The sequence below is a fragment of the Garra rufa genome, chromosome 9, assembly GCF_049309525.1.
Source record: "Garra rufa chromosome 9, GarRuf1.0, whole genome shotgun sequence".
Classification (NCBI taxonomy): Eukaryota; Metazoa; Chordata; class Actinopteri; order Cypriniformes; family Cyprinidae; genus Garra; species Garra rufa.
Genome location: NC_133369.1, coordinates 30,050,160 through 30,068,665, shown reverse-complemented (window position 1 = coordinate 30,068,665; position 18,506 = coordinate 30,050,160). Strand labels below are relative to the sequence as shown.

General features: G+C 35.9%; 1 protein-coding gene across 1 annotated transcript; it reads right to left on the bottom strand.

Moving 5' to 3' along the window:
- Positions 1-2,015: 2,015 nt before the first annotated feature.
- On the bottom strand, positions 2,016-16,507 carry cblc (Cbl proto-oncogene C, E3 ubiquitin protein ligase). Its single transcript, XM_073847339.1, has 12 exons — positions 15,004-16,507; positions 9,403-9,549; positions 9,111-9,267; positions 7,182-7,303; positions 6,903-7,040; positions 6,729-6,816; positions 6,237-6,368; positions 5,367-5,558; positions 3,475-3,603; positions 3,250-3,305; positions 2,789-2,844; positions 2,016-2,547 (listed from the first exon to the last, which is right to left on the bottom strand). Exons 1-12 carry the CDS (start codon positions 15,372-15,374, stop codon positions 2,387-2,389), a joined length of 1,749 nt encoding a protein of 582 aa, XP_073703440.1. The 5' UTR covers positions 15,375-16,507; the 3' UTR covers positions 2,016-2,386.
- Between the last annotated feature and the right edge of the window lie 1,999 nt (positions 16,508-18,506).

The following is an 18,506-nucleotide window of genomic DNA, read 5'->3' as shown; positions in this document are numbered from 1 at the left end:
CATGGGAAATAATAATAGCTTTTACCATGATTTGTGTTATTTATTTATTTATTTATTTATTTATTTATTTATTTATTTTTTCTTCTCTTTTCTGATTCTGTCCACTAATAATGTTCATTTTTTAGTTCAGATATCAAACCTCAGATTATTATGAGGTCAGCAAACATGTTGTATGGCTTGAAAGTCAGGTTTAAGTCAACCTTGGCACACTATAACTGTAATGAATCATGTGAAACTCATAAAAGAATGAAGCTAACTAGAAAAAAATGCATTCAGGTGTGTGTCCCACCCACTTCTAAACAAACAAGCTCTCCAGTATTTTAACACAAATGGAGTTCTGTCTCAATCCAGCAGAGGGCAGCAGAGATCCAAAGATCATTAAAGGAGTAGTTAACTTCCAAAAACTAAGATTTACAGATAATGTACTCACCCCGTTGTCGTCCAAGATGTTCATGCCTTTCTTTCTTCAGCTGTAAAGAAATTACGTTTTTGAGGAAAACATTTAAGTAATTATCTCCATATAGTGAACTTTAATGGTGCCTGTGAGTTTACACGTCAAAGATGCAGCTTCAAAGGGCTCTAAACGATCCCCAAATCGTCCTACATCGCTGCAGAAGTATCGACCCAGTGTTTCCAAAGTGAACATGCAAAGAAAGTCAAACTTCCTAACTATATTGGCCCAGATTACACAGAGTACGCATGCGCATTGCGGAGCTAGACAAAACGAGCATTTGAGGTTAAAAGTATACATTTTCATTTAATTTTTTTTTTTTTAGAAATTGGCTGATCGTTTCACTAGATAAGATAAGACCTTATTCCTCGGCTGGGATCGATTAGAGCCCTTTGAAGCTGCATTAAAACTGCATTTTGGAAGTTCAAACTCGTAGGCATCATTGAAGTCCACTATATGGAGATAATTCCTGAAATGTTTTCCCCAAAAAACATAATTTCTTAACGACTGAAGAAAGAAAGGCATGAACATCTTGGATGAAAATGGGGCAAGTACATTATCTGTTAATTTTTGTTCTGGAAGTGATCTACTTCTTTATTGAGAAAGTCAGAAGACTTAATTCTCATTTACAACCAGCCTTGGAAAAACACTGTTTTATTGAACAGATCTGGTGCCAACGCTAGGGTTTTCATAGATTTTCTAAGCAGGACAAAGAATAAATATTGCTAAATGTTTGTTAAAGGAGTCATCGAATGCTAAATTCACTTTTACATGTTGTCTGAACTGTGTGTGGCTACTGTGTTTAAAATGTGTGTACAATACCTCCCTATAATGATACCCAGTGTTTTTTGCTTTTTTTTAAATCCCCAATAATAATAATCACCTTCTCAGATCAGGCTGTTCTGAGATTCCTGACAGAATGACGTAGTTCTGCACAGGCCCCTCCCATGACTATTGATTGACACAGCCATTTTACCTTAGACTCACCCTGAGTGAGCTGTATACAGTCCGCCATTGTTTTGATGCCGGAGCAGGAGTAGACAAGAATGTCTCCTAAGCGACTGAGGTGTTCCGTTGTTGGGTGTAATAATGAACATAGCATTAGTCATTTACTTCTGACAATTAAACCAGTGAAGACGCAGTGGATTACTTTTGTTTTTGAAGGGAATGTGCCCCCCATCTACCTAAAAGTGTCTATGTTCACACAAATCATTTGTGTTCTAGCTTCACCTACAGAAGTTTACAGTCTCTCAGAGAAAAGCTCATCACCCCAAGGAAAAGAAGGGTGGGTTGAGCAGAGCTCATTAGCATTTAAAGGGACATGCACCTAAACAGGTCGCTATAAACAGCGCTGTTTTTGACAAAGTAAAAAGGGTGTTGTTTTACACAAAATTTTAACCAAAGTATGTTATAGACTTTTCAGTAAGACCCTAAAAATTGCATCAACTTGTGGAAAATCACCATCCGATGACATGCATTCTTCTACTAAATATGAAACTGTAAATATGCAAACTGCCACTGTTATATAATGTGAAATTTTGTTTGGTTAAGCCTGGTGTGAACTGAAACTACCCACTTCCATCTAATCTCTAAAAAACCCACATCTTAAGTTATAAATGAAAAAAGCTGCTGTTTTATTTAAAGTTTTTTATTCATTGTGTTCTGTCAAAACACAGTGCTTGTTCTCTACAAATTTAGTAGGCATGAGGTAGAATTTAAAATGTGTTAAAAATGTGTGAGGAGTAAGATTGTCTGAAGTCAATGCAAAGATCAATTAAAGTAATGTTCCTACATACATGTCTATTCTGAATCTGGTGATTATTGAGTCCTTTGAGTTGAATTTTGAATTTTGGTTGTCCAGTGTTGCTTATATCACACAATTGCTTTGTCTTGCCAATATACTTTACAGTCTGAAAACTGTGGTGAATTTCACTGTCAGGATGAAGTGTTTCCGTCTATCTCCCCCTGAATGTCACTTTCTGAGGGAGATGCTGAATCCACCACACCTCTGTCGTGCTCTTCTTCTTCCTTGTTCTTTCTTTTCTCTTTCTTCTTCCTTTTTACACTTTCTGTAGGCCCTTCCCAGGACACCCCACCTACACAGACAGGAAATTATAATTCATCAGATATGGCTTATATTCTAAGTCATTTCAAGTCCTACCACCAGATGTCAGTAGTGTACAACAGCAAAAAAAAAAAAAAAAGTAATATTTGGTTGTCTCAAGTGTTCGGGTGTCACAAGTAGAGATGATTTATAAAAATATATATATATATATATATATATCATAATTATGATAAGCATATAAGAGGCGAATGAAGGTTAGTTATGATACCCACTGTGTTTGACATATGGCAAGGAAGAGGGACGGAAGTCTTCCAAAAGTTCCTCACTTCTGAATTCAGTTAAGAAGCAGAAAAGGATAACAGAAACAGACATTATTCTTCAAACTTATTATTTTAATTTAATAACATATTAATGCTAAAAACATTTGATCATAACTACAGTAACCCTGTGAATTCTAATTGCATTAGGTGAAAAATATCAAACCAAGTGGCATCTGAAAGCAACTAGCATGGTAGGCAATTTTTCCGAAATATTTATGCAATGAATTTTAACCACTTAATGTCACGGTTATTTTTAGTGGATGCATGACGCCAGTTACCGTCAAGCTCACACAGGTGCACTAGCAGAGAATCTAATGCAAATATATCTATGCATTACTGGCAAACACTTGCAGGAACAATCTTACCCATGCTTACTATGTTGTAAAGTAATGCTGATTCAGAACGTTTCTTACCTATCTGAGGAAGTTTGTCTTAGCATGTTTTCTGACCAGGAACCGTGTTTGACTCTCTGTAGAGAGAGAGCATGATAACTGATTCTCATGATTACAGTTAAACTCAGTTCACTTACTAACAACTAAAGACGTGCACTTAACAAAAGTAACATTATATTTTTCATAATTAGGTTACAGATAAATAGACAGGCAGACAGTACAAAACACCAAGCTAAACTGGCTGACCTGTGTGCCTATGCTCAAGGATCTGGAGGGTGGCTTGGGAGATGGACACGGGGAGAGTGACTGTCTTTTTGGAGGAAGGGGAGGCGGTGACAGACTGGAACGGGGAACTTGATACTCCTCCTGTGATATCTGTAATAGTGAGAGAGGAATGAGATTAAAGAACCATTAAAGTCACAGTGAACTGAAGAATTGCCCAGACTTAGAACAATACATAAACCTACAATTACATTCACTTTTACTGCATAAGCAGACAATTTTCATAGCAAAGCAACTTGTGATAATCTGTTACTGCCAAATAACAGTACAGATACTTTTTCTACAAAAAAGCTAGTTTTAGGATAAAAACCAGCAGACAAGTGTTGCACACTATCTGAACTGAAACAACTGGCTTGAGTTTAATAATGACACCTATTACAGCTGCTTTAGCAGAATCAGAACAGTTTCAATAGCTGAGTTTCCATAATTAATTCTTCTGTTTTACTTGTATCACTGTGAATCTGCTTTGACACATCTGTATAGTATACATTTTGTTTCATTGATAAAGTCTTTACTGTGCTGCAAATTATATTTTTTTGAGCAACGCAACATACAAGTACGAGATGTCAGTCAGTTGCAACATGATGGAAACAAATTTTGCCTTGCATAACATGCAGTAAAATCGTCTTTAAAGTTGTCCAAATTAAGTTCTTAGCAATGCATATTACTAATTAAAATTAAGTTTTGATATACAGTCAGCCCAAAATTATTCATACCCCTGGCAAATTCTGACTTAAAGTTACTTTTATTCAACCAGCTAATTTTTTTGACCGGAAATGACACAGGCTTCTGCCAAAAGATAATAAGTCGTTGTACAAGAGGCATCATTGTGGAAAAAAATATTTCTCAGCTTTTTTTTTTTTTTACATTCGAACAAAAAGTGGCATGTCCAAAATTATTCATACCCTTTGCAAACTGTCACAGTCTATGGGAAAATCCAAAGTTCTGTACCATTCCAAATAGTCCAAGCTGTTCTAAAGCATCCTAATTACTCTGATTCACTGGGAAAAGCTGTTTTAATCAACACAACAGGTGAGAAATAGAAGCTCTCTGCTGTTGGTTTGTGGACAGTCATGGCTAAAACAAAGGAGCTCACTGAGGACCTGCGGCTGAAAAGGGAGCAATACATCAAATTTCTTAACAACAACATCAGGCAGTCTGCAGAGAAACTTGGCCTTGGGCACCAGTGGACATTTCAGCACGACAACGACCCAAAACACACAGCAAAAGTGGTGAAGAAATGGTTAGCAGACAAAAACATTAACGTTTTGCAGTGGCCCAGCCAGAGTCCTGACTTAAATCCAATTGAGAATCTGTGGAGAGAGCTAAAGATCAGGGTGTTGGCAATGAGACCCTCCAACCTGAAAGAGTTGGAGCTACAGATGATTGGGCAAAAATACCAGTGGAGACATGCAGAAAGCTGGTCAGCAATTATAGGAAGCGTTTGATTGTTGTAATAGCCAATAAAGGCTTTTCTATTGATTATTGAGAAGGGTATGAATAATTTTGGACATGCCACTTTTTGTTCAAATGTAAATATATAAGATGAGTAATAATTTTTTCCACAATGACGCCTCTTGTACATCATCTTATTATCTTCTGGGAGACCTCTGTGTCATTTCTAATCTAAAAAAAAACTTGCTGGTTGAATAAGTCAGAATTTGCCAGGGGTATGAAAATTTTTGGGCTTGACTTTGTTTTCGGTAGGATATTTACAAAATATCTTCATGGAACATAATAAATATGTAATATATTATAAAAGTCTCATGAAATTTTCAATGAACAGAGATAATGGAAGCAGTCATAAAAGTAAGAAAATTTGGGTTTCAGATTGGCAAGCAATTACATACTCTCACCTTTTTCATACAAGCCAGTTTTTTCATCACCAGCTCCACATCCTCATGATCCTCATCTTCATCTTCATCTTCCTCGTCTTCCTCCTTCTCCCCTGCCCTCCTGTCTCTCGTTGGCAGGTAGGGCTCAATAAGGATGGACTCTGTACCTCTGATGTCACAGCGGCAGTAGGGGCACGTGTGCCCGTCTGACTTCTGCAAATCAGAGGGAGTGACACAGTGAAGTTACAACACACAAATTCACATATTTATTTAATGCACAGGCCACCAAAGCCATGGACTCAATTTCTTAGCTCCCAAGGGCATCCTGCCCCTGCACATCACACCACAAGAAAGATTTCCTTATCTCTCGACATCTTACGAGAGCTGCACTAGTCCTTTGAATGTGTTACATTTTAAGATGCAGAGCTACAGAAATGCATCACGTCCTCTCATTCTCTAGAGTAAATGTTATCTTAGTATGCAATGAAGTGTGACTTCAGAGAAGTGGAAAAATCACTCACACAGCACACATATGCTTCATCAAACACAGGCAGGAAGCTTTAGCCAAAATGTCAGGTCATGTTGCATGACACTGTGGCAAACATTATATTTAATGCGGAACTGCTTTCTGAATGACTTTGCTTAATGCAAGCTTGAATTATAAGTTAGGTTAATGATTTATTGTTATTAAAATAACTACATTCTAATGGGTTCTGTTTTTGATGTTTATATACATGCAACAGCAACGGAAAATACAGTCATGTAATCACGTGTAACTGTTATAAATGTGGGTTTTTGGGTGGAACTTGACAATAATTGCTTGTGAGTGTGAATGAAAGTGTGAATGGGAGATGGAGGCAGAGGTCTGAGCACAATAAGAAAACGATATACCTGCCAGCCAGTCAAGCAGGGCTGACACAGCAGATGCCCGCAAGGCTGAATGCGAGTGTCCTTGTCTCGTTCTGTGCAGATTTTGCAGAGCTGAAAAGTGCTGCCAATCTCACAGTATAATTCATACTGTTCCTAAAGAGAGAAATTCAACAAATAACAGATCTTATAAGTCCACCTTGCATTAGAGAGGAAAAAAATGCACTTGCATTCAAGAAACAAGCATATTTCAAATATGCAAAAAGGAATATATATTTTACACTTATGAAGGCTGCATTTATTTGATCAAAAATACAGAAAAAAAACAATAATACGCAAAATGTTATTACAATATAAAATAATGGTTTCTATTTTAATATACATTAAAAAAAATTTCCTGTGATGCAAAACTGCACTGCATCTTCACTGTCACATGATCCTTCAGAAATCATTCTAATATGCTGATTTATTAATTTATAGTAATTTATTTATATTTTAACTTTAACTTTCAGTTACCTCTGTGACTTTGACTCGGCCCTTGTGAGTCGGACTGCACAGACTGGAGAGGTCAGGGTTCACATCACGCCCATCAGGATATAAATAGCTGCAGATATAAGCATTCCAGATTGTTAACCTTATGACGTCAGATTTAATTTTAGTGTGTTTTTTTCTATTAGATTGTGAACTCACCAGCCCTCCCTGAAACCTTGTATGAGAGCTTGGTAGAGAGGTGTATTTTGGGGAATGGTTTGCACAATGCTGCCATCAGTGGTCACATGACCAATCGCCCACTGACCCATTTGTGTGCAACTGAGCCGAAAGATGTAGCTGTGGAGAAAGCAAGCAAGAGTTCAGATCTAAACCACTGTAAATACTCTGTAACACTTTATTTTATTTACTAATGTACTAAACTATTTAGTTACACAGCTAGCTCATTTTAGGCCTGCTATAGTCTTCTGTGTGTTTTACCTGCCAGGACGATGTCTGTAGTGCTCTAGTCGGACCCTGACCTGGTCGTAGGTGAGAAACGCCATGTATCCTGGGTGAGTTACTGCTAAATGATTCCAGTTTCTCAACAAAGTTGACCAGGGCTAAAAGGAGAATAGAAGATTAAAGGAACACTCCACCTTGTTTGGAAATAGGCTCATTCTCCATCTCCCCCCGAGTTAATAAGCTGAGTTTTACCGTTTTGAAATCCATTCAGCCGTTCTCTTGTTCTGGCGATAACATAGCTTAGCATAGATCATTGAATCCTATGAGACCAATATAGCATCGCGTTCAAAAATGATCAACGAGTTTCGATATTTGTCCTATTTAAAACTTCACTTTTCTGTAGTTATATCATTTACTAAGACTGACGGAAAATGTAAAGCTGCGATTTTCTAGGCCGATAAGATTAGGAAATACACTCCCATTCCAGCGTAATAGTCAAGGAAGTTTGCTGCCATAATATAGTTATATAATATGTTATGGCAGTAAACTTCCTTGACTATTACACCAGAATAGGAGTGTAGTTTCTAATCTTATCGGCCTAGAAAATCGCAGCTTTACATTTTCCGCCAGTCTTAGTAAATGATATAACTACAGAAGAGTGAAGTATCAAATAGGACATTTAAAATACATAGGAAAATCGTTGGTCATTTTTGAACGCGATGCTATATTGGTCTCATAGGATTCAATGATCTATGCTAAGCTATGCTAAAAGTAATATCGCCAGAACAGGAGAATGGCTGAATGGATTTCAAAATGGTAAAACTCAACTTATTAACTCGAGGGGAGTTGGAGAATGAGCCTATTTCCTTTAAAGTTTGTGCAAACCAATATGAAATATGGGTTCTGTGTTTGTCACACCACAGAAAAAGTGTTAATAACCACCCAGCCAAATTTGAATGGTAAAAAACACAAAGTAAATAAAACAAGTTAACAAAATCTTGAAAAGTAAGCAGTATTCTCTGCTCTCAAACTCTGGGGGTGTGTCCACTGTCTGTGCTGAAACCACGCCCACTAACGGGAAAGCTGCCACCTTTCTCAATTGCTACAGATAATATGCATTTACATAAAAAATGTATTATGTCTTCAGAAACAATTCTCTGAAATGCATTTACACAGACTTTAAACAGCTTCATATTTAGAAATGTGATTACAACATGACAAAGAACATGACAAAGGAACAAAATGCAAACTCACAAAAAAAGTAAATGAATGAAAGGACTATGAGATAACTGCTGGCACTTTTCGTGAATACAGTAAAAAATAAGGCCTGAAACTGAATTATATTTATAATATGATATGTTGAGAATGTGTTTTCACTAAGCGCAATCAATCGGCCATATTGGTGGCACTGAATGTAAACAGTGTCACTGAAAGGAACAAAACATATTTTGCAAATTATTGCTGCTGAAAATGGTCAATTATTGTCATGTCTTTGGCTGTACTAATTGGTGGGACCAGGAAAAACATTTTGAATACTATAGACTACCAAAAGTTATAACAAATCAAAGAGAAGAGTGCAAAAACTCAGGAACAAAAGGCATTTGTGATTGACTAAACTGAGCCAGGATTTCCAGGGCAAGAATCTTGTCTAAATCTATATCATTTAGCAGCATCCACACATTTTTTCCATGGTTTAGACAGCATAAATTATCAGAATAACATATTCAGTAGTACATTAACCGTGCAATCAATGCTGTTGTTTGCATCCAAGTATCTCAAATATGGCCATGCATCCAGGTAAATGGCAAAACCGTGACGAAAGTGCAAACCCTCTATAAGTCTTACAAAAAACAACTGTATTCATGGAAAATGCCTGCTGTTTTTAAAAAAATAATTTGTCATGTAAGAAAACTAAAATGCATTATGGGTAATATCTAACAAAAATTATTTTTAAACTTAGGATACCTGAAAAAGCCTGGTGAAAATATCAAACTCAAAGATGGATATGTGATCATTGCAAGTGAGATCAACCGTAGACTTCAAAGCCATGGCCTCCATTCCCTCTTCAAAGTAATGAACCCTCCTCAGCTGCTGTTTAAAAATGTTCCACTGCACTACACATCTGAGAGAGAGAGAGAGAGAGAGAGAGAGAGAGAGAGAGAGAGAGAGAGAGAGAGAGAGAGAAATTAAAGTCTGAAAATGGATGCATAGTGCTTAAATCTTAAGTACACATTAAAGTTAATTATTTTTGTCATACTTGTGTCCAAAAGCTTTTCTCCAGAAGTCTTTGGCCTCTGTCTTTGTAATTCTGTAAGTATCACCCTCAAATCGTCCCGCAGGAAACAAAGTTCGTAGTTCATTCAACATGTGGCTGAAGAGGAGTGACAACTTAGTAAGATTTCTCCTGAAAAAGAAAGCAAATGTAATATTTATTCATACACAAATACTAAACAGCCAAATTTTACATAGTAAAAGACATTTGTGACCTGGACCACAAAACCAGTCTTAAAATTATCGCCTGAGAGAGTGTGAGGGCGTGGGCGCAGCCTCCACTGTGTTGCCAGATCAACCGATTATAAGCGTCTTTTGACTTGTCTTTTCCGCTTTATTTGACACTTTAAAACTTAATAAAGTAGGAAGTTGCAGTTTAGGGTTAGCAAAATCTTTATCTTATCTTATTTAGAAAAGATCTAAACTAATTTTGGTTTATCTTTTATGTGTTTTCAGTTTTTATGTGTTTTCATAGCAACATCTGGCATCACTGCCGGCATGTAAACTGACTGTAGGCTAATCAAAATAGCCAACGGACAGGTTGTGTGTGAGGATACCACCACCACATTCGGTAAGGCGAACACAAAAAAAACATATGATATGATAATATCTGTCAGAAACGTTGAGATAAAAACACTAGTATTCAACAAAGATCTGTAGAACAACTAGGTTACAGATTGAAATGAAATATGCAAACACTGTGAAGAAGTCTATGCTATTTCATTTAATATTGTAGTTACATTTTCACAAAGGCATGCTAAACACATTAATAAAAGCACTAGACAAAGTTATCATCTAGATAGCAATGGCTATTGATGACTGTAATACTGTTGCATAAACAATAAACAGCTGATATAAATTATCCACCCCTAACCTATAGTAAAGTATTAACAAATATTACAATTTCATGGAATATGATTGCAATATGATATAATTAAACAATGCTCATCCCTTTCCAAATCCTGGTTAAGGCCATGTGTACATATAAACAGGATAGAAATATTAAAGGGAACAGAACTGTGGTGCTTGTTTTCTGATTTGTGCACGTATGATAATTTGCTGATGTGTGATATAATGGTGTCAACAAGTTGCACAAACATACACCCAAAAAGAAGCAAAAGGCTGGTATAAGCACAATGCACTCTAACTTCTAGAAACAGGAAGTAATACTTTGATGCATCCTGTCCTGAGTGTCTGTGGTCGAGCTGACAGAATTTTCCATTACTAATTGATCAAAGAGGTTGCCATGGTAGCTTCAGCATCCTCTACACGGCACGCCACAGATCGACACCTCTCATCTGTTATACTCTTTTTGCCAATGAATCTGCAGTCTGACTTAGACTAAATCAGATTGCAGATTTAGTTTTTATATTAAGTCTAAATGTAGAGAAAATAACATTTATTAAAAAAACACAATGGGGCAGATGCAATATGCATTGTATTTAAAAAATAATGTAGTAAGTGATTTTTGAAGAAAGCTATGCTTCCAATTTTTCATTGTAATATAATAATGACAGTGTTCTACAAGAAAATACTATTTCAGTCTTTCTATTTAAAAAAGTCATGTTTAACTTAACATGTTGCTTGCTCTTTCTCTGTAATTATTTGTTAGTTTACTAGCAATTATTAATTAGAAAACTGTTCTACCAGCATTTTTTTTCAGTGTATTAAGTTTAGTCAGTAATACACCAGTAATAAGGCTGTTTCTGTTTGATTGTAAGATGCAAATAAACTCTCTAACTTGGGTGCTACACTGACCAACCATGGCTTGTACGCAACAGATTTTTCCACTCAGACAATATGACCGCTTTGTTTCTACTTTTATCTCTAGTAGCTTTGCCACAAAGCCCTCACTTTGTCTTTTACCTTTTATCTGAGCTGCTAGCAGAAAGTACAGCGCTTCTGATGCCTGAAGTTTCCTTTACTCAGACTCTTAGATTTTCCACCACATACTGTCCTGTCCACTAACCATGTTGACATGGTTTTATCGTTGCCCAGCAATTACAAAGTAGGTGAAATGAGCTACATTTACCCACATGTACTGTATAATGGTTCTATGGTTTGTGGTTCTTTATCACAGTGAATAAATTAAATGAATACACTCTTTAAAATAAAGGTTCCAAAATGGTGTTTTTGCAGTGATACCATAGAAGAACCATTTTTGGTTCCCCCAAAAAAACGTTCAGTGAACAGTTCCTAAAAGAACCATTTTGAAGAACATTTAAAAAATTTAAAGAACCTTTTTTGCATTTGAAAGGTTCCATAAGTGTTCAAGTCACAGGGAGGATATAATGTTTCATGCTTCTCAATGAAAAGACAGAACTTTGAGGAACAGGGTGTGTCCTGCTGTATCTATTTATCAAATATATCCAACAAGATGTTCAGATTATGTTTATATTTTGTCAGACATACACTGTAAAAAGTTTTCCCCCCAAGTTTTCAACTTAAAAACCTAAGTTCAGCAGCCGACTTAAAATTTTAGGTTTTAAGTCATTTTAACTTATTTCAATAAAAACGAGTTGATTTAACTAGTGAGTTGAAATGACTTAAGTTGATTTAACTTAAAATTTTAAGGCAGCTGCTAAACTTAAGTTTTTAATTTGAAACTGGTGAAAACTTTTTACAGTGTATACATACAAGCACACGTAGTAATACTGCTTGTTTTCTTTTAGATCTTTCTAAACACTAAAGATACAGTTGTGAACTGTGTGCAATATTGAAAACATTACAGCTTAAGCGGAAAGTAACAAAAAAGTTGTGACTTGCAGGTCCTGCTATTCAGCTTCACACAGAAGAAACCATTTGCGGACAATGCGACAAAGCCAGTTATTTACTGCTACTTGGAGATAAATCAGGAAAATAACCTGCATCTCAGGTTATTCTAAAATTCAATTTATTATCTGATGAGCAAATTTCACTTTCTCATTTTTCCAAACATAAATAAAAGCATTTTGTGATCAGGAAGTAAACAAAATGGCCACTGCTGTGCCGAAACATAACATTAAACTGCAGGCCTCCATTGCCAGAGGAAAGTTTCCTCCATTTCCATGATAATGCCACACTATACACACTGGTCATTAGTAGTCACAGCAGGCCAGAAACTTGGTCAAGCCTTACAACACAGTCTAAATAGGGACTGCTATCTTTGGTTCCTTAAGAATGAAAACAAGCCGTTTTATTGCAGTCAGGTTGTTGGTTTACTAGGAACTTTATACTAGGATTGTTTTTTTCCCTCGCTAAACTGATTAACATCTTTATACGTGTGTGGACATGTCAGTATTTACATTTACATTCTTTCAACATTCAACATTTTTTGCTAAACATCATTCTACTTATGGGTACAGATAACATGCAGATTAGCAATTAGATCGTTACAACAACCATGGAACCATCGGCCATTATTAGAGAAGTGTTGATAAGCTTTGAATTAGGTAGTACTGGCATTTACAGATTCTTTAAAAAATCAAAAAAGTGCTTGCATTTCTGTTGTACATGTATGGTAAAATTTGTACAATTCATGTTGCTATATTAAAGAAATTGTTAACCACTTTCATTTATACACACCCACACACACACACACACACACACACACACACACACACACACACACACACACACGTACATATATATACACATATACACAGTCACAAACAAGTGGTTTACCTTTTTATATCTAAGTTAACGTTCTGACGTGTCTGAATCAACAGTCATCTAAAATAGTGTCGAAACAATCGCTTCCTTCACACTGTTATAGTGTAGTTGATGCAGATATCCTCTTTTATGCATGCCCAGGTGAAAAACAAGTGCACTTGTATAATGTACTTACAGTGATCTATTTTCACGCACTAATATACTAAAAATTATTCTTTAGTACTTCTAAAGATAATCTGAAGAGCATCTAAGAGTACTCAAATGTGCTATTTTGGGATATCATGAATATTACCTAAAATGTGCTTTTAATATACTATCTTTGTATTAAAAATGTATTTAGTTACTACTTGTAGTACACTTATAGCTATCTTTCATACACTATACTACAAGTGGTACCGAAATATATTTTTGAATGCAGAGATAGTATGTTGAAAGCACATTTTAGCTCGTATTCATGGTTCACATTCATATTCAACCGACTGAGTTTATGGATAGCATCATTTTTGGCAGAGCTAGCATGAATGAAAAGATGAAAATCTCTCTTTATACACACACAAACACACACACATACTAATTTATAATTTAATACACGGTTTCACTATAACTATACGTAACTATATGTCAACTCTCATTAATTTACAACTACATGTCAAATAACCCTCATTAGATATTTGGTATGCTGTTACATTAGGATTATGTTAATATGTACTAATAATAATGCGTATGTTACTTATAGTCAGTAAAATGTCTGTTGGGGGAACATTAAAAAGAAGTGTTACATCACTCTTAAAAAAAGGTTCCAAAAGAGGGTTTTTGCAACGATGCTATAGAGGAACCATTTTAGGTTCTCAGAAGAACCTTTTAGTGAACAGTTCTTTTTTTTTTTTTTATGTATAGAACATTATAATAATCTAAAGAACCCTTTTCCACTATAAAGAACCTTTTGTGCGATGTAAAGGTTCCATGGATGCTAAAGGATTAATCAGGATTAAATAGGATTAATCTGCTTTATTATCTACACTTAAAGTCAAAAGTTTGTCAAGAATCGGTAAAATGTTAATTATTTGACCAAAATAAGAGGGATCTTACTAAATGGATGCTATTTATTACTGACCTTATTTAGTACTGACCCTGATTTTTCACATGAAATACATTTACATATAATCCACAAGAGAAAATAATAGTTTTATAAATTTATATATATTTAATTTATAAAAATGACCCTGTTCAAAAGTTTACATACGCTTGATTCTTAATACTGTGTTTTTATCTGAATGATCCACAGCTTTTTTTTTTTTTTTTTTTTTTTTTGTGATATTCATGAGTCTCTTCTTTGTCCTGAACAGTTAAACTGCCTGCTGTTCTTCAGAAAAATCCTTCAGGTCCCACAAATTACTTGTTTGTTTTTTAGCATTTTTGTGTATTTGAATCCTTTCCAACAATGACTGTATGATTTTGAGATCCATCTTTTCACACTGAGGACAACTGAGGGACTCATATGCAACTATTACAGAAGGTTTAAACGCTCACTGATGCTTCAGAAGAAAACACGATGCATTAAAAGCTGGGGGTGTAAACTTTTAAATAGAATGAGGATGTGTACATTTTTTTATTTTTTCATTTACCACTGCCCTTCAGAATCTACAGAAGATACTTACATATTTCCCAGAAGACAAAATAAATTTAAATTTAGAGTATGTAAACTTTTGAATGGGGCCATTTTTATAAGTTCAACTATTATTTTCACTTGTTAATTCTGCAAGGTGTATGTAAACATTTGACTTCAACTGTATATACCTCGTGTCTGTTTTTTTAACTTTAAATATCAATCAGTCAGCTCAACTATGATCACTTCTGAGATGTTTGAACCCGGAAGAACACACATACCTTAGTCCAGACTAAAACTGACCTCTGCGCTGCTTTGGTTTTGTCTTACCTGTAGCTGGATGTCTCTTCAAACATCTTCTCCTTGCCATCCTTGAACAGCAGCACAGCTCTATCTGCCTTGTCCAGCAAGTGTCGAATATGGATCCTCAGATAATCGCCTTCGTCCCCTCGTGGCACAGCCATCATGGACCCCCTGTAGGGAGCCCATACTTCTGTCAGATGGATGGCGGTCTCCGATACTAGTTCGGGAAGGTAGGGTGGACTGTTTTTGAGACCCAGCCTGGGGTCAGTGCTCAGTTTATGCAGTTTGTCCAGTCTCCTGAGAACTTTATCAAGAAGTTTACGGTCCGCGCTGGTGGGGGACTGGGAGACGGATTGAGAAGCGTCAGGCGTTTGACTTGTGCGTCTAGCCGTGGCCATGATAGATGAGATATATCCAATGTGGCACACGTGGAGAGATAGTTAAGATTCTGACATGTGTCTGAATCAACAGTCATTTAAAATAGTGTTGAAACCAATCACTTCCTTCGCACAACTAAAGTGTAGTTGATGGAGATATCCTCTTTCATGCGTGTAACAGCTGATGGCTGAGTGGCATTTTTAGAAGAGCTCGCATGAAAAATTAAAACCTCTGATGCTATAACTTATCAAATGGTCAGATACAATAACAAGTGGTTGATTTGCATCCCCATTATTCTCTGAAAAGAAATCTATTTTTAGGTAGCTTGATTTATCTTAAAACCACATCCCCAGTAACTCTTTCTCCTGTTATCACTGATGATGATATAATGATTAAAAAACAGTTCAAACGCAGATGTAACTGTGATGATTTCAAAATGAATAGTCATTTTACCACTGCAATAATCCAGTTTTAAAAAACTTTGTTGTCCATGTCAAGGTCCACGGGTCAGATCAAGTGCGAAGAAGTGATGAGAGACGTTTGACATCTTGGCCACATGCTTTTCACAAGATACATTCTTCATGAGCTGAACAAGAAAAGCTCACCCAAAATACGCAGACGCAACACCTGACAAAAAACTATGCAGGTTGGTTTCAGCGTCCTCAAAAAACAAAGTGCTATTGCACCATAGAAAAAAGGTGCAAAGTTCTAGTCATGTGTCTTTTTGCCATGTCTCCATTACAAACAAGCAAAGAGAAACCCAAAACCATGACCCCAAAAATACATGAAAGACTAAAGCTTTACTCTGAGATCTACCGGCGTCCAGGTCCTACCATCACTCCACCCATACAAGCATTTAGTGCTCCCATTTAGCCATTATCTCTCTCATCCATATGGTTTCTCTCAGTCTGTCTGATTGTACCTCCGTGTCCTAAATTTTGAAGAGGCACTCACGCTCATGCTGGTTAAGGACAGGAACTCTACTGCAGACATTCACCTTTCTTTCTCCCTCTCTCTCTCTCTCTCTCTCTCTCTCTCTCTCTCTCTGCTCAGTTTCCGGGTAGCTAAGAGGCAGACAAACAGGTTTGTTTGCTTTGCGTGTGTGAGAGTGAGTGAGCCGAGCAGCATGGGCTGTGTGCAGTTGGGACGCTGTTTGAATTGTGTACTGGACCGACCATGTGTGAACGACTTCCTGAATACATAACAAACGACTATAGAAAGAGGGAGGGAGAGAGTGTCTGTGCTGTAGTAGGGCTGGACTAAAAATGCCATTAGATTGTTGCATATATTAATTAACATACTAAAATTTATAGGCCTAACATATGTTTTCATGTTATAATGTTAAATATATTTTTAAATTTAAATTTTATATTTAATAATACAGAGTGTAGGTAATGCATTTAAAATAAAAACATAAAAATGAAAATTTATAAATAAATGTAAATAAATAGCAATCCTAAGACAAATCAAAGACTAAACAAATCAAGATAATAACTGATGGAACCAAAGGGGGGAAACGATTTAGAGACTATATCAAACTCATACAGACAGCTAGTATTAGCTGGAGACTTTTCCTAAGATTTACTTAAGATTACTTAAACTTGTTTTAAACTGTTGGTTCTTTGTGGCCCTCTAGTGGACGAAAATCGATTAGCATCTGCTTTTCTGACAATGAGGTATGTTTTTTATTTACTGTAAATTTTATGGGTGTGGCTTCCGTTCTCACCTCCAGCTATTTTTAGCTGTACAAAACAGCCTGTTTTGCTATTTGAAATAGCAAATGGGAGTGTCTTACCATATTATTTTAATGTATTGTCTTAATTATGACCACACTGGTTTGTAAAGCAAACAGTTTTACTGTTTACTGAATGTTGTTATTCGTCTCATTCCTTGTTTTCACGTCTTATCATCAATCGGCCATATTATGCGGCACTGAATGTAAACAATGCCACTGAAGTGAACAAAACATGCATATTTTGCTAGATATAGCTGCTGAAAAGGGTCAATTATTGTCATGTTTTGAGCTGTACTAGTTGGTCAGTCCGAAAAAAACATTTGGAGAACTATAGACTGCCAAAAGTTGTAACAAATCACGGAGAAGAGTGCAAAAAACTGAGGAACAAAAGGCATTTGTGGTTGGCCAAACTGAACCAGGATTTTCAGGGCAAGACTCTTGACAGCATTTGTTTGTTCTTATCATTTCTGGTCAGGTAGGTGAAATATTAGGCTAATATCTTAATTATTACTGCTCATACATATATGTATACACTGTAAAAATAAATAAATAAAAAAAAGCCGTAAAATTTACTGGTAAAAAACTGGCAGCTGTGGTTGCCAGAATTTTACCGTAAAAAATACGGTAGCAATGTTTTACGGTTTTCACTTAAATTTACAGGTAAATACCGTAATTTCATTAACTGATATAATGGTAATGTACCAACCTTTTGAAGTACTGAAATATGTTTTCTACCTTTGTAATACACTGATAACCACCAAAAGCAGGTGGTAATGACACTGAAATGAAATAATGAAAAAAATGAAACTGAAATAATGCAAAAAACATAAATTTAACAACATTAGATGTAACATACAACCCTAATGTACAAAACTGCCAAGAAAAAACTAAGAAGAAAAGTTATTTCAACAAAAAAAAACATCAAATAAAAAATGAAACAGGAAATTCTGGGAATGTCAATTTACGGTTATTCACTGTAAATTTTACATTCTTTTTCATTTCCAAAAACGGTATACTACTGTAAAATTACATGCAATGTCCAACACAGTTTTTCACCGTACTGTATATAGAAGGGGAACTTACTGTAAACAATTTCACTGGTTTTTACCGTAGCATTTTTATAGTTTTTTAACGTTAAATTCACAGTCATTTTTTACAGTGTACGTATCTTTACCACCTATTAATTTAGTTTGTCAAAATATTGCACTCTATATGGTTTAGTGTTACGGAAGCAGACCAGAAGACTGAGGTAAGTGATAATGGTAAGTTTATTTACAGCAGAGCAGGATGATGATGATAGCGTGAAAAACCGGGTAAGTGAACAGTTCTGGATGAGTTTCTTGATGTGTAGATAGATACGTGAAGACAGTATATCTTTTCCTTTCCAGGAACGACGGGAGGAGGACAGGTGAAGGTG